At 37.8% G+C, this 17874-nt stretch overlaps 1 protein-coding gene across 3 annotated transcripts in view; it reads right to left on the reverse strand.

Annotated features, from left to right (window-relative positions):
* LOC109085108 (tubulin polyglutamylase TTLL7-like) overlaps positions 1-17874 on the reverse strand; it is an 82456-nt gene that overhangs the window by 5098 nt on the left and 59484 nt on the right. For 2 of the 3 annotated variants that reach the window (XM_042733376.1, XM_042733375.1), the window contains 6 exons: positions 16754-16916; positions 12523-12848; positions 10166-10291; positions 6314-6394; positions 5282-5442; positions 3008-3184 (listed from right to left, as the gene is read on the reverse strand). In XM_042733376.1, coding sequence (XP_042589310.1) covers positions 3008-3184; positions 5282-5442; positions 6314-6394; positions 10166-10291; positions 12523-12848; positions 16754-16916 — 1034 coding nt within the window. The remainder of the gene's footprint in view (positions 1-3007; positions 3185-5281; positions 5443-6313; positions 6395-10165; positions 10292-12522; positions 12849-16753; positions 16917-17874) is intronic. The other variant, XM_042733377.1, reaches the window with a different exon arrangement.

Raw genomic sequence — 17874 nt, forward strand, 5'->3', positions numbered from 1 at the left:
GACGTCACTAGCAGCTCCGGCTCCACGGCGATCCTCAGCACTGTTGCTCCATGCAGCGATGGCTCGTCAGTCGCAGCGGACTCCGGCTCTCCATCAGCAGTGGGCTCGGGCAAGCGCTCTGCGCATCGGGGAGATGGTGGGCTGGACACTGTGTCCGGAGTGGAACTGGCAAGATTCTCCTGGGAACAGGCGGGGAACAGAGATCCATTTCTCACCAGTGTCCACTCCACAAAGGTGGCGAAATTCGCCTGAGGACCATTTTTCGGACAACAGCGCTCTGCACGAGATGGTGTTGTAGAATGCCCAGAACACGTTGTCCGGGTAGCTGGTTAAAGCAGCAAGGACCAGGAACAGTCTGGAATGGCCCTCGAGCGATCTCTCCCCCTGCTCCAGCAGGAGGAGGAGGTATTCTGGACGGGAGAGGGGATCCTTGGAAACACTACGGAAACAAAAAACACTGCGGAAAAAAACAGAAACAAAAACAGAGGGAACACATGGATTAAACTGTTTTGGTCGGGTCTTCTGTCATGATTGCTGCCGGAATGAACACGGAGCCGTGGAATACACAAAATAGTCTTTATTATATCCAAGACATGGGTAAATCCAACTCTTGAACTAGGAACGAGGAATGACACACGAACACAACATAGTAGACCCAACAAACGCAGACTGAACAGACTCGAACTTAAGTGCACAACTTAATTATGGAATGAGACACACCTGGAATCAAATGAAACAATTAACATGGGAAAAGAGGAGAGGGAAACATAGAGAGGGAACGGAGAGGGAAAAACAAACAGAAAGAGTCCAGGGGCGTGACAGATGTCAAGTGAAAAGTAAAGTTTTTTCTTTTTTTTTTTTCAGAGACAGAGCAAGTTATTATATTTTTATCAAAGATTCCAAACACATTTCTTCTGAATAATGTGCACTGATAAATCATGCAACCTGGAACACAAAGTACATGAGGTGAGTTTTGATTTCATGTTGACTTAGGGTTATTTGTCACTTATATGTCACTTGACCTCTTCTGTTTCTACCCAAGGGAAAGGACAGTCACCTGATGGATCTGAACAAGGAAGGAAAGGAGGCAATGGAGTAGGAAGCAAGGATGAGACTGTTACCCAGGCATCATTTTCCTAACGAGGCAAAGCAGATGCTGGCTGATTGAAAAATAACGGATCCCCAAGGGCCGTTCCAGCAATGAGTCGTCAATGAGGCATGTGCTGAGAGAACACAAGTGTGAGAAGAGAGCGGATATTGGCTGGGATGGAAAGTGGAGAGGAAATCGAAAATGACTGTCTGGTCTCTTCATGGAAATCCAGAAGAAAAAAAACAAAGAAAGCAGGTGGACAAAGGTTGGTGGCCGAATATCAGACATACTGAGATACAGTGGGAACGACTGTGATCCAAAACCAAAATATACTGCCCAAGGTTATGGAATGACAGGATGAGAGCCGTCCAGCAAACACGGCAATCAACAAGCCAGGGTCGAAAGACGGAATCCAAACTAAATCATTCTGCTTGATTCTACATTCCCAAGTCCTTAAGTTTATGCAGGTTATGAAATGCAAGTAAACTCTGTCAAAAGTTTAAAACACAGGTAAAAAATCATACAATGTCTGCATAAGCATGTCAAAAAGTCACTTTCAAACCAAGAATCTTTCCGTTGGTCACACTGAATTTATGAGGCTAACTCGGGCCATGAAAGAAATCTGCACAGGGAACTTTTTCTTTCACTTTTTTTTTTTTCAGTATATAGTACTTTGCTTTAAAAAAAAAAAAAACTACACATCCTTTACTCAAAATGAAGTTATTTGCTTTAATGTTAGAATAAATAGAATAGTAAGGCTTGTTTTTATGTAATATATTGTAAATAATTTTAGGTGATGTTTATAAATAGAAAGATAAATAGTTTTTAATATAATAATAGTCAGCAATGGTAAATTTGACCGTATTTTAAGAATCAGTTTGATGTATTGTGTCTAGTGATTTGTATTTCTTGAGTACATATATTTGCATAGTGTTATTTCTGTATAGACACCTCTTTACATATAAATACCACTTCAGTTTGCAGATTCTGTTCCACCTTTACAGTGTAAAGATCTCCTAACAAGCCTGATTCAGCTACGTTTGCAGAACTCTAAGACCTGAACTGAACATGGCAAATACAAGGTGATGAGAACCAAATTGTAGGTGGGTTAATTAAACATCAGAAATTCAGTAAATGTAGAGCTAATTTACCATCTTCCTAACAAACTGAGTGAATGAAAAGTATTTGCTTTGAATGCACATTTCATACAAAGTGGTAAAGAAAGTGTATCAGCCTGAAAATGTGGAACACTTTCCTGTAAACAGTCAGAAATTGTGTGTATAGTGCAATATTAATTATGCCAGACTGAGTTTTGTGAATCAAGTGTAATCTCCTGCATTACGGACAAAAGTTACATAGAAAGGGGTGTTTGCACTGAAAAGACTTTAAATATTGACTTTAAATTAATTAATTAAAGTAAAAGTGTTTGTCCTGAAATACTGCACGGAAAAAGTAGCTTTTTTGTGAATTTGCCTATTGTTACCATATTAAAACAACAAACAGTTAGCAAACTTGATTTTTGTATGTAAAATTATTATAGCCAGTGCCACATGTTACATTTCAGTATTTTTCAATATTTTAAGGAAGGGAAAATAATGTATAAAATTTTTGCTGTCGTTAGAAACAAAAGTGAGCATTGGCATAGAAACAAAATGTGTCTGTGTGACTGTATCTGAGCAAGTGGACAATTAAGACTAGAAAGACTCTCATAATTTCCGTAAATTCAACGTATCTGTAGAGTTTAGTGCCACAGTTTGCAAAAGTTTTAGATGCATGATGTAACGAATCACCTCATTTTCTTTCGTTATTGAACTTTCATATTAAATGCCGTTCTGCGGTGTTAACTGTACTAATGGTGTGAGTGTCAGTATGTTCTTATAGCAGCATGATCATGGGCGCTTGAGGAAGTGACTATACCTTGTGTCGTCCCAGTCTGGGCTAAGTCCACTAAGAGAACCACGGGAGTCAGCCACAAACTTGTAGACTACAAGCAGACAGTCTCTACACAACTGGACGACATGCTGGCAGCACCTCAGCTCCTGTGTGGTCACCACTTCACTGCTCTTACTGAAAACACTCTCCCATGATGACCTGCTGAAGAAAAATACATACATAAATCCTACAGCCTCAGAGTGGGTGGCAGCAACATATATAACATGGTATGCATAATTTATGTCATAGTAAATTAATGATAATACTGTATATTTTGCTGGAAATTTTACAGAAAAAAGTTTAATTTAATTATATTATCTTTTTATTTTGGGTCTTGATGGATACAGACCAAAATATAAGAAAAATTAAAATATATGAGCTACTTAGTAAAAACAAAAGAAATCACCTAAAATAAGATTCAAAACATAAAAAAAATTTAATGGTTGCTGTGTTGTGTGGCAACTGTAAACTCCGCTTAAACCTCTTAACTTCATCCTAGTCAAATGTTTAACCCTTCTCACTCTGTATTTTCACACAATTATGTTTATTCATTATTTCATTTTTATAAATAATGTATTAACAAAATACACGAATCAGTTCTTCCCACTGACAGAAATATCAGTGTCTTCTGTATATGTACATGTAGTTACATAAAGAGTATGTCTTTGCTGCTAGTTTATTCCATGTTACAAATTTCAGTGATGTGACCAAAAAAATATATATCTGTATAAAATCACTTCAACACTACTTAATCTGCTTGTGTGAACAAATTATGTTTGAGTTACTTAGTTCATTCAAGTACAACCAATGCATTATTAAATCATATAAATCCAACACCCTTTTTCAGTGTATGATCTTTATAACAAAAAATCAGTTTTTGTCTTTAGAGATAATATTTTGTCTAATGAAGAAATATATTTTGATTAATATTAAATAAAATTGTAAGATTTTAACCAAATCCTAAATATAATTTGAGACAAATAAATTAGATTGTAACATTTTTTTTTTCTTCAGTGTGAAGGATGTTGACATATTTTCACTGGAAAAAAAAGACATTCAGACTTAATTCTGATTAATTACCAATTTTTAAACTTTATATTTTACTTTTATATAAACCACTATAAAGGCAATATGAGCCAGCTTTTACAATGATAGACACTGCTGGAACAAACCATGAGGAAGGTTAAAAGGTTTGATTCTCGTTTGTTTGGCTCTTGTTGAATAAAGAAACGATAAAAAGTCTTTTCTCTTTAAAGCCTTGGTGGAGGAGATGAGGTTTCATTGTAGAGATGATGAAATGTAACTTCTAGGGATCTGAATTGTACATTAGAGGCAGGGAGGCTCTACAGTGCTCTCCCACTGCTATCTCCTTGCTGTGCTAACAGCTCACGGGCCACCTTCACACGTCAGTCCCTGATTAAACAGAAGCAGCATGGGTCGCTGGCACTGTCTCTAATCCCCTAGAGCTGTGTTCGCTCTCATCAACTCCAAATGGTCTAAACCTGGCTATATAACATCCTTCACTCTGTGGCAATTACAAGAGTGATTGGGCCACACAAAGCCCCTGAGAAGTGCTCACAATGACTAGAGGGAGGAAGGTGGTCAATAAGAAGGTGTCCCCGCTGTTTGCTCCTAGAGCTGATAAAATCGCAGCATGTAAGGCTCTATGTGTATTATAACAACAAATCTTATGCTTCTATGTGCGACTCTCTAAGGTAAAAAGTCTATATAAAGACTCACGACTGAGTCAATAAAGACAAAACAGAGACCATTTTTCTCATGGCTGGGGTTATGTTCTGTCTAAATGTCTTTTTACATTAAACGCTCTTCCCAACCCATTTTATGTGATATTTACAAGTCAAATAATTAATGAATGAAGGACATTTAAAACTAAACATGAGCTTATTATTCTTTGTAGAGCTGGAGAAGCTCTTGCCAATTTACACACTACTGTGCAATACTTTAAGAGGCCTAACCACTAAAATGACTGTATTTTTGGCAATATTACAATGTTTTGCTTTGGCCACAGTAAATCACAGTGATATTGATATTCTGACTGACAGTACGATCGCTGGTGTGATATTGTTTTGACACAACTGTTCAATAAACAAGGAGTTTAAATATTAAAAAAAAAAAACAAAAAAAAAAACATTTTGTTCTTTGAAATGATGTGCTAGAAGTGCAAATGAATCAAGTAAATGTAAATAGACTTCATTCTAATGTCATGTTCACTTTTAAGGCAAAATAAAAGTCTCATACCCAGAGCTGGAAAGGCAGTTCCAGAGCCCCTGACCGTGACTCCAGAGCAGACGGTTAAACACGCGGTTGAAAAGGCGATAAAGACGTAGGCTCTCCACATCCGGTTCACTCCAAATCCTCTGAAGCACTGAGCGGATGTTGGTACGGACAATATCCAAAACCTGAAATAATCAGATAAATAAAAGTGGCTAAAATACCACAGAAAGTAGTACACAATGTTCACACAGAAGACCTCACAGTGACAGAATTTACGCAATCGCCATAATTTTATATTGAAAAAAGCAAAAACTCTAAATCCCACTGATGTGTATAGCAGAATAAAAAGTATAGTTATGAATACAGTAACATAGTTTAAATATTTATTTTGCTACAAAAAAATGCAGGAACTTCTGGACAGAATATTCAATGGAATCAGTGAATCATTTATTGAAATGAATCGTTCTAACGAACCGATCTGCTAAAATGAATCAGACTTCTCAAAGATACTGGAGGGGTATGGATTGCAAACAGTAAAATTCAGAAGAAGAGTAATGGCATGAGTCTCAGCGAGTTTCCGCCAATCTTCCTCTTCCCCTTCAGCTCCCTCAGTTATTCTGCTCGTCGACATCTGTGATGTGACTTTCAACAATATGCCTGATTTAATGGCCCCGTATGAGACATGTTAACTCTATTCTGATTGATCCCACAAACTTCGGCAGATAATCAGCTTGTGGAACGAGACAATCCCTCATTATATCAGTCTGTCATGCCCACCCTACAACGTCCACCCTACTGTGTCAAATCAAAACACCTGTAACCTGCTGTAACCACCTGTCGTTCACTACTGTAATAGTGCTGAAATTGAGTGCCTTTGAACTGTTTCAATTTGTTGCATCATGTGCTCTGTTAAGGCAGATCCAAATGGCATTTTTAAGGCCTCCATTTTATTCATCCACCATACACTTTGTTCACCTGAGACTCCAACTTATCAAAAAATAATTGAGTGTTTAGTGTTTCACCTTGTATAACTCCATGCATATTAAGTCCACTCACCTTCCTTTGTTTGGTTGCATCTAACTTCACCAGCCAGTAAGACGCCACTTTTGGTTTATGATATTTCCAGTTGTTCAGAATCTAAAGGGTCAAACAACATTCATTTTATTATTGTAATATGCATATCTATCTATCTATCTATCTATCTATCTATCTATCTATCTATCTATCTATCTATCTATCTATCTATCTATCTATCTATCTATCTATCTATCCATCCATCCATCCATCCATCCATCCATCCATCTATCTGTCTGTTTGCTGCAGGCATCTTTCTTTTATTTTCCAAACACAAGGACCTTGAATAAGAACAGTCCATTCACATGGGTTCTCTCCCCACATATTAATTTTTAACATTTTGGAACATTGATCTGAATGTTTGAATATATTTACATCATTTACATTATCAATAAAATATACCCACTCTCCTCACTGAATCCCGGTGGCACAGTACGCACCAGTGAACGCCGCTTCTAGTGAATACTTTCTTGTACACGCTACTAAAACGAGTAGATGAACTATGTCCATGTTTTGAGTGTGAGATGATGGCATAAATATGGTCATATTTATCATTTATCTCCCTTATCATTAATAACTCATTTAGACTGTGAATTAGACCAAAAACATTGGAAATATATTAATTACAAACATTTACAGGAAATGCTCTCAAAATTTGAGAGTTATTCAAAAATCATTTCATTTTTGTTTTTCACCAAAGTGTCAGAGAAACGAGATGCTTAACCTTCAAAATGTTGATCGTCAATCTCAGGAGGTCAAACTAAATATTACATGAGTTGTTTTTGTTTTCTATTCCTTTTATATGAGGTTTGCGATTTTTGCAGTCCTGTTACCAACATCTGTCACATCTAAATACAGATTAAATAAGCAGGAGTCGGCTAGTTTGGGACTAAATGTCGGTTCCCTACTATGCCTGTGAAGCTGAAAGGTTTAGTTCACCTTTCATAGCAGTTTATAGTTTGTAATGTCTTTTTAATCAGTCTGCATTTGCCTTATAAGTATTGTTAGGATACAGCAGGAAAAAAATAAACTAAAACGTATCAACTAGTCAACAGCTATTTTGGTTAGTCAGTTAGTGCTCTTTCTTTGTACATTGGCAAGCTTTTTTAAAAACCATCATTTAGTAAAAGTAATTTTTATATTTACATTTTGAAATGTACAGTACATTTATAACTATACTTTGTGTTATATTACCTTTGCATTTAATGATATAAAACTGTGTTTCTAATACAACAGCTGTTGGTAAATTTGACATCATTCTCTCCTCTGATCAACATAATCAGTCTCTCTATATTATATTCTCTTTTGTAAAGTAATAGAAATACTATCTTGGATATTTTCTTTTTTGTCATAGAGCAAGTAGTCATGCAAGAATTGTATTTGTTGCCGTTTCCATTTATCACTATATAAATTTATAGAAATGTAAAAAATTGTCAATAATATTTATTTCAATTACTTCTTAGAATTTTACAAATAACTGATACTTACGCATTTAAACATTTCAGACATCGACCAAAAAATAGCTTTATTCCTAGCCCCATCCTGGGTTTTGCTCGCTCACATCTTCATTTACAAGTGCACAAGTGAGTTTTGCAACAGGAATATGGCAATGGTAGTAGCGAAAATTAAAGGGATAGTTCACCCAAAAATTAAAATTGGCCTTTGTTTTACTCACCCTCAAGGCATCCTAGGCGTGTCTGACATTCCTCTTTCAGATGAACACATTCGGAGTTATATTCGAAATTGTCCTGTCTGTTCCAATCTATATAATTGCAGTGAATGGTGTGCCTGTTTCTGAATCCAAAAAAGTGTATCCATCCATCATAAAACTACTCCACACGGCTCCGGGGTGTTAATAAAGGCCTTCTGAAGTGAAACAATGTGTTACTTTAAGAAAAATGTTGATTCTTAAAACTTTATAAACTATGATGTCCAGTATCCGGTCGCTCAAGCAGGTGCGTTCACAACAAGGCGGTCAAGCGTATGTCGTAGGCAAAACGTAAGATCTGGGGAGAAGACTGTAGTCACGCGAGAGTAAACTCCAGGGGACAAGCGTGTAATCTCACGAGAACCAAGTTTTATTTACGGCACAGGAAACCATGTTTTGATTAAAATGGTGCATTCATGTCAATACACGGGATGTTTAAATAAGTTTGTGACAGGTGTTTTAGCTGCATCCCAAATGATGCACTATACACTATGCACTCATACACTATGTACTTATGCACTATGTACTCAACCATGTAGTGTATGAATTATATAAGGTTATTTTGTCATTCATATCTTGCGTTCCAAACGGGATATATATCACCCTTCGGAGTGAAAGCAATCATGGCAGCCATACTGAAGGGTCGTTCCAAACCGAAGTGCTCAAAACTGGACACTTCAAAGGACCCTTCGGGATGAAGGATTATGAAGGGTACAACTGATGGACACTTCGGGCTTCCATGATCTTTTGCGCAGATTCTTTGCATGATGACGGCACCTCTGTGTGGGCACGTGATGATGACGCAGAAGAGCACTTCAAGAAACAGTTGTTTGGTCCCCTACACCCTTTACCCTTCGAAGCTCTCACTCCTGAAGGGATTAGGGTATAGGGATGAGCCCTTCAGAATAGAACGCAGTATTTTATTCATACTAAAAAACGTCATACATAAGTACGCAAATAGTACATAATACGCGATTTGTACGCAAATAGTACATAATACGCGAAACCTTTTTTTTTTGGTTTCTCATCTGTGCATCTGCGTGCGTCACTCTCTCCCCGGATCTTACGTTGATTTCGTTTATTAACACCCCGGAGCCATGTGAAGTAGTTTTATGATGGATGGATACACTTTTTTCTGATTCAGAAACAGGGGCACCATTCACTGCAATTATACAGATTGGAACAGACATGACAATTTCAAATATAACTCCGAATGTGTTCAACTGAACAAGGAATGTCAGACGCATAGGATGCCTTGAAGGTGAGTAAAACACAGGCTAATTTTCATTTTTGGGTGAACTATCCCTTTAAGGCACTAAGATTGTACTGTAAGGTTGTACTGTAAGATTTGAGAGGTTGTAAGTGCCAACCAGTGGCCATGAAAGTAACAAGTGCAAAAGTAAATATATAATACACCTTTGTGCCTGTCTTTATGTGAAACTATTTCACTGTAGCTGTTTTGATTATTTTCTATGTGTAAATCAAACCATTCAGCTTTTCACATCAGAGCTGTAGAAGTAAATTTCAACTTATAAATATTTATTGTACAAGTTCTCAAAATTCAAATCTAAAAGCTTTCGGGTTTGGCTATACTTTTACCTTCACAGGGGTCGGGGAGATTTCAGGCATTCAGTGTGTTTAAAACTAGCTACTTTTCACACTAGGTTAATTTTATGTTAGATAAGAATTTACCTAACACACCTAATAGTGTGCCTCTAATGGATTCAAATAAAATAATTACCAAAGTGTACCGTATTCATGGAAGGCACCAATTACAATTTCACAGCTCTGGTAATAGAGCGGCATCAGTTCAATTGTGCTTCTCCTGCTAAATGCTGTTTCCGTAATTGTTAATGTGCAAATGTACGCCAGATCTGTCGGCGTGAAAGTGATGGTGTAAATGAATGCTGGAAAGTGTCTTAAACAGGTGCTGTTGGACAGCTGTGTTTTTGCGCAGACAGCTAATGGATCTCATTAAGCATACAGGTGATGGCTAATGACTCTACATACAACGAGAGACGCTGCAAACGGCTTGGACGTCCTCAAATGAGTTCGGGGAATGAGGAGAACAGAGCAGCCGGTGTGCTTGCCCTGACCGAGCGCTTTCTCTCAGCTGCGTGTCTCACCTCATCCAACACGGCCTCGGCCTCCTCCTCGCTCTTCCCCGGGTAACGAATCCTCATCTCCCCGAGTGCAGCCAGTGTCTGCTGCATCAGCTCGGCCTCCTGCTCTTTACTCAGCGGGGTCTCCCCCTGCACCCGCACATGCAAAGAACCAACACAATAAAGATGAATTATTGAGCGGGACGTCTTTTCTCTGCAGTCATCAGGTTTGTTTCGGCCATCGCAGCAGTGCGTTCATATGGTGCCTGACTGCTCACTGTGAGAAGTAAAACAGTGATCTTTACTTTCTAGAAATAAGGTTTCATAAACCGTGCAAAAGTTTTAAAACATAGTCTACAGAGGCATATCAGAGTCTGTGACCCTAAATGAGGAGTCTCAAGAACACATCAAGGTCATTTTTATCCCAAAATCAAAAGAAAGAAGAACAAATGATGTCATGCCCCCTCATATTTTCATTTCAGTAATGCAAAAAAAGTAGTTTTTTTTTTTACTTCTTTTTAAAGTATGTATATATCATATGCATACAATATAGTGTTTTGTTCATTAATAAAATGTTCCTAAAAACATACCTAAACATGTGTATCCACATAATAACATCCAATTGATTCTATTCATGTCCAGAATACCATTTAAAATTCCTGAATCGACCAAAACTAATTTAGTTCTACCAACAAAATTAAATATTAGGGTTAGATCAGAAAGCAATAGCTCCTTAAGGTGACAACTGCAGGTTACCAGATTTAGTGTAGAATATAAATTCCAAATTGTGCCTTCCAATGAATTATGTATATTTATTTCAAAAAGATGAGTTGGACTGGCTGGTGCCCAGCATGCAGTAAATAGTCATTTTAATACTGCTAAAAAATCATGAGTGAAAGAAGCTGGTTGCTTTTTTGAAATCTTGATATTTTGATTTTTCATAGTTGTGTATGTTTTTATTATTATTCTAAAATGTGGAAAATAGTAATACTAAAGAATCTGTCAGTTTTGACGAGTACACTATAATGGACATGTTTTCCTGAGATTTATCATAATCGAGGCTTCGTATACTGAACAAAAACTTTTGCTCATGGAGTCTTATCAGAGTCCTACAAACGCAGCACCAAATCCAAGTATTAGAAGAGTTTTGAGGAAAGAGCAAAAATCCTAATTAACCAGGTTCCATTATTAGAAAATGAAGCCTTATTAACTTGATGATCATGCAGTCTATATACAATTACTCCGAAAAGAGCATGTAGCTTTAGTAGTCCGTCTTGCTAAACACAATCTAAAGTCTTATTAAACAGAGCATAAGTGTGTGTGCTGTTTTTCCTGATTAATATTCCTTAATGAGAGTTTGAACAAGGGGGAGTGCTGGTATTCACGAGATGAATGTGCCCGTAAACACAGGCCCAATTTAGCTTCAGACTCCCAATTTTTTTCCACAATATGACTGATTTTCCTCTCCAAGGTGTGCCCAGAGAGAGTGAGAGAATGAGAGTGGATATGAGAACGAAAAGGAACGATCAGAGTATGAAAACACAGCGTGACTGATTATGTGTTTGTGCGTGTGTTGAATCTCTATTGTTTGATGGATTAGAACGACTCAGGACAGCGATGGGAAAATAAAAATGATATTTGTCATTTTTACAGGTGGTGTGTTGCCAGATCTTCTCTAAATCAGCCATCTTTGTGAACATCTGTTCAGATTCTCTAAAGGGCATCTAGGGTAAAGAAAAAGATAGATGTGTCTGTGTAGATATAGTCTATGTTCAGGATGAAATACTAGTGTAATGCTTACTCTATGCAGCACAGACAGTCTGCAGTAGTGTCTATAGCAGAAGTGTATTCTCTCAGTGCTGATTCTAATTAGAATTCTTATTTCTGATTATTTTAAATGAGCATATATAAATAGCAAGAAGCACTACCATGATATAGTATAATAATATAATATGTATCATATCTTTTTCACGGTGAACTGAGAATTTGAAAACGTGCTAAACTGTCATGAATATAAAGTCACAGTACAAGAATCTAAAAACTCTCATTATCTAAAAACTCTAAATCTAATTTCCATTATGCAAAATATACTTTATGTTTCCCTTTTTCTGATTTCTAAGGGTGTACATTAAGCTGGAACTGGAACTTCCTGTTCATTCATCAAGCTGGTAATGAAAGGTCAGGTCATTGCTTTGCGGGATACCTAATTCCACATACAGTAGTGTGCACTCGTTGTATATTGCAAATTCAGACAAATGCAATCTTTTGACTGGGTAATCAATGCATATGGAATTGCAGGGCACATTCTGCATGAACAGAACGAGCAGTATGGTAATTTATGAATATTCTCTGTGCGCAATAGAGAGAAATCCGATACTTGCCGTATTGGGGTGAATGGCACCTAGACTGCTGCTGTGTGGAACTCTGTTTGTAGAACTGTTGCGACTGAGCGAATGGGAGCGACATGCCATGTGGGGTCGAATCGGGGTCATCTGCGTCATGGTGGCTGCTGTTTGAGCAGCCGCAGTCGATGCATTAGCCATGTGAGTGACTGTTTTTGGCCTTCTGGTCTCATTGGTAGGTGACTGCGCAGTCAGAGAGGATATGGAGCGTGGACAGGACATGGAGCGGCGGATGAGCCCGGAAAGATTGGGCGAGGTGGAAGGAGCTCGCATTGGTTTAGGGGCAGGTTTCCAATGAACACGACCTAAAACAAAGAACCAAAGCATTTGACTTCAATTTAAAACACACTCACACACACACACTCTTTGAAATTAAGTCTAGCATTGGAAATCTAATAACCAACAAAACAGGTTTTAATTAATCACTTCACCATGTGATCATCCTGCAGTCCTGAGTGGCTGTCAGGTTTCCAACTCAGGCCAGACAGTGAATTGAAACACACATGGAGACAAATCTACGATTTTGAATGACCTCCAGTTTGTGAGCTAGCCAGCGGCATCACCGCTTCATCCGTGAATCTTGAGGGAAGGAGTTGCCAAATGCAGTATTATAGCAGCTTAGCTCAGACTAGCGCAGATGGCCTCAGGGTAGTGTGGGGCAAAGGGGGCAAACAATGTCACCCCAGAATGGCCCAAAGCCCCCTCCGGCAGCAACCCAATCACCAGCGACCCCTCGCACACCAAATAAACCTGTCAGCTTGTTGCTTTGTCCCTCTCTCAGTGGCTAATGGAAATGGCATGGCTTCAACTGTGTCAGGCCCGGATAATCAATATACTGCACAATCTATGGCACTTTCCAAAAATAGGGTACAAACTAGTTCTCCATTACTAAACTATAAACTATATAAACAAAATTATCATAGCATATCATAACAGTTTGACACTTTCTGAATCTAGTACCGTCTTGCCTGTTCCCAATAATTAAACAAAATCATGGTATAAGCTGTTAAACTAATTGTTAAAATCATTTTGGAAAAATTATAGTTAATTATTAAATTATGTTAATTACCAGAAACATTATATTTAGCTGTGTCCCAGATTTTGTGGACAAGCCTGTACATGATTTCCCTCCCATTAAAAATATTGCATAAAACCATGAAACTTAAGTTAGGGATGTACATTTTTACTCTTTTAGTGCAAGGTGGCAAATAAACAGTAATTATAAAATTATTTAAATCTTATTTTGGCTTAAATATTGTAATGCCATTTAAATTGGTTTGTTAATTGTTCATAGCAAGAAAATGATTCCATTCCACACATTTTAGTTTTAGAATGTTTTTAGACATTTCTTCAATTTATGTAACAAGGTTGCAAAAATGGCAAATCTCTGTTTAAAAAATAAGCATTAACAACAATTTGACCTCCTGAAGTGAAAAAAAGAAATAAATTAAAAAAAAAAAAATTCTTAAGGTTTAGCAACTCTTTTTATGACCATTTATTAAAAAAATAAATAACAAGCCTTTTTGGAACCATATTTCTGAAAATCATCACATGGAGGAATAGTGAGGGCAGCTTCAAAAACTTCTATATACAGTACATATATAAAAACTATGTGTAGGATGCTGGGCCCCAAGGAACACTCTAAAAAAAACCCTTGCTTCTAAAAAAACCTCTACTTTAAAACAAACATTTTTCGAGGCTTGTTTGCACAGTTTTCAAGGTACGCCAGAAGTGCTCCTCTGAACTTCTCCCCAACCTGTGCTTTCCTCAAGCTGAGCGTCCAGTCTCCCTTTAAACCAGTGGACTGAAACATCAGAAAAGCTCATTAAAGCTGCAGCGCATGAGAGCCGAGGGACCTCTTACGACATCACCTGCCGCAGTCAGCCAGTCAAATTAAGAGCCACTGCACTGGGCCAGCGAATACTGTGACCCTAATTAAAAAAGATGGATTTTCTCTGTTTCATGTATTAATTAGGTAAACAAATGCATTATAGTAGATTTACATCTGTAATTTAGCTCAGGCTCAGCAAACGGCACTGAAGATTTAATGCGTCTGGCTAGACAAAAGGCTGCTTAAAAGTTTAAGCCATAAGCAGCTCTTGCAGTCATCTGGAAACCATCGAGGGACAGATAGCACCTATAAAAGCGGTTCAGCAGCAGAACGTCCCAGAACCTCCCAGTCTACCCTAATAGCCCCAGCCCACAAGTGATAAATAGCTTTTCCACTGAATAGACCCCTAATACCTGCTGGTTTCGAAGTAGGAACCAATAACGTCAGAGGTCCAGTAGTGAGATCATGTCTATGCCAAGTAAAGTTCTCAAAACAAAACTAGATCACTCCCATTACAATCGTTAAAGTTTTCTTCCATATGAAGTGTTTCAAATGTGAAGTGTGTTCAAATTATAAAAAAATAAAGTAATTTTATTTGCAATGCTCTGTAAACTGATCGCAACCAATCTAACTTCTGACAGCTGCATCGAAATCAGTTTGTAATAGTAAAAGATATCACATTATTTGGGGGGTGCTAAATATTGTTATATATTTTCAAATATAAAAAAATCAAAATTAAAGATTTGTGCAGTTTTTTTTTTAAATTAATGTTTTATTGTAAACTTACTATTGAGTCAGTAAGGTTTAAAAAATAAAATAAAAGAATAAAATGTGACCCTGGACCACAAAACCAGTTACCAAGGGTCCATTTTTTGAAATTGAGATTTAAACATCACCTGAAAGCTGAATAAATAAGCTTTCCATTGGTTTGTTAGGACAATGGGACAATATTTGAAATCTGAAATCTGCAAAAAAAATCTAAATATTGAAAAAAATGCCTTTAAAGTTGTCCAAATGAAGTATATTACTAATCAAAATTAAGTTTTGATATATTTACGGTAGGAAATTTACAACATATCTTCATGGAACAAGATCTTTACTTGATGTCCTAATGATTTTTGGCCAAAAAAAAAAAAAAAAGATAATTTTGACCCATGTATTTTTGGCTTTTGCTACAAATATATCCATGCTACTTATGACTGGTTTTGTGGTCCAGGGTCACAAATAAAAAAAATAAAAAAATAAAAAACCAATCAATCAATCTTGTATTATATGTAAGGATAAATTAAATTGATCAAAGGTGACAGTAAAGACTGAAAATCAGCTTTTTCATTGCAGGAAGTAATAAAATTTTTAAATATATTTTATTATGATAAACAGTTACTTTAAAAATTTCCCAACATTACTGTTTTTACTGAATTTTTAATCAAATAAGGCTACGTTCACACTGTCAATTTTTGGGATTGACAACTGCATTTTCTTTACAGGTGTGAGTCTCGAAATGTCCCGTTCACACAGCAGCTTACAGTTGCGTTTAGAATACTGTCTGTATGAAGGTGCAACGGGAGTCAAGACCATATTCCTTACCAGTAACCATAGCGACAGTGACCAAAGTAAAATCAAAGATGGCGACGTCCATAAAACTGAAAGTCTTATCACTTTCTGACACAACAAGAGTCCAATCAAGCCGCAAGTTCATCCATCAAATCTTCATTAACAGACAGCAGCCTTTACATTTGGGTGGAGAGCGGAGTATTTGAGTCGTGCGAAGAATACAAAACTGACGGAAGAGCGGGTCCAGTGGAACACTTTCAGATGACAGACACACAGCTCATTTCTCCGTCACTGTAAGTTACCGAAAACACACATGAAAACACGTAACACATGGTAGATGTGGGTTTGTGCGGCAGAGCGGCTTTCTCTCGCACGGTATGACATGACAGACAACTAGTTGTCCAGTCCTGTTCCGTTCACACCGTGCGTGTGTTCCTAGAGTGCGGTTGTGAGTGCTGAAAATTTACAGATATGTTAGGTTACAGAATGTGGTCGTCTCAGCTGTAAATAACCAAACTGTATGTGAACGTAACAGTATTAGGGACTCAAATACAGGACTGACCGTATTCTGCTGCTGTGTGAACGTGGCCTAAGTTAGGTCAGCATAAGAGATTTATATGTTAAAAAACATAAAATAAAAAAAAAATCTTACTGACCACATATAAAAAAAAAAACAACCTTTGAAAGCTTTGATAGATCTCCTGATCTACAGTTTCTTCCAGATTGAGCACTGGAACCATTTTGAGAACAAAAGAACCTGTGGAAAATGGTCAATGGCAGCTCCCAGACCTCTTTCTATTACACAGGCCAAGGGAAAGAACTCACTGGAGCGTTCTGGGCGATTGAGTTTCTCTTGGGTGATGCTGCTGCTCTCATCTTCTCCATCAGCGTCGGAAGCAGAGCTGCTGTCGCTGCAGCTGGCCGAAGAGTCTTCAGGCTCCCTGTGCCCTCTGGGCGTCGGGCTGCTCTCAGGCATGGATGACAGGACCTACAAACAAACAATCACATAAACACACCCGCAGGGAGAGATGATGAGAGAAGATGAGAGAAAAATGTCAGTTCTGCAGCTTCCACCCCGAGTCCAATTAACGCTTGCCACTGACGGCAGAATGGAAGGGCGGCAGTGATACATGCCTGACACACCAAGAAACATGTTCATTTGTTCTGAAACACACACACTGCATGTCAGGGGGAACTAATCTATTATGTCCTTCAAGAAGTATTGAACAAAGAATCGAATATCTGTCTGACACTTGGGAAGTACTGACTATTAGCCTTCTGAATGCACCAATTTCACCTTTTCAACTCCAATTTGGCTCAAAGCTCTGTCTAAATTAACACTTTGGACATAATCTCCAACAGAGTTTTGAAAGAATTCGGAGAGATCCTGCTCTCCTTGGCATTTTTAAGAGGAACTGCTTGTGACTATTTCAGTTGCTTAATTTCTGTCTAGTCAGATTATTCCAGATGGCCCTGTAATGGCACTGTTAAGAGGGTTCCAATCCATCAGAGCAGATACTGCCGAAATCAAACCTACATTCTGCCAGCATTGGGTGTTTATGAATCCATGGGATGGGAAACAAAATCACTATTAATCACGTGATTGGGACGTGACAGGAAAAAATGTTAGCGGGAGTGGGCGGTACCGGGAATCGTAATAATACTACGATACCCAACTTTATACACAAATATACCTTTTATATAAATAAACTATAAACTGTATATTTTAATTTTGAACTCAATTCTAGTTGCCCTGTCTCTTCATGCTGTCCTCCTGTTTGCTTTGGTGTGGCTGGTTAAGTGAATGACGTACGCAGTCTGTGACGGACAGATCGTTAACGGCTGATCTGTGTGGTAATACCTACACATCGGGCAGGACATCCAAACACCGGCCCACCTATCATTCATCGACCTCAAATATGGCCTTTCACCTGAAAGATGTATAT

The sequence above is a fragment of the Cyprinus carpio genome, chromosome B11 (genome assembly GCF_018340385.1).
Source record: "Cyprinus carpio isolate SPL01 chromosome B11, ASM1834038v1, whole genome shotgun sequence".
Lineage (NCBI taxonomy): Eukaryota > Metazoa > Chordata > Actinopteri > Cypriniformes > Cyprinidae > Cyprinus > Cyprinus carpio.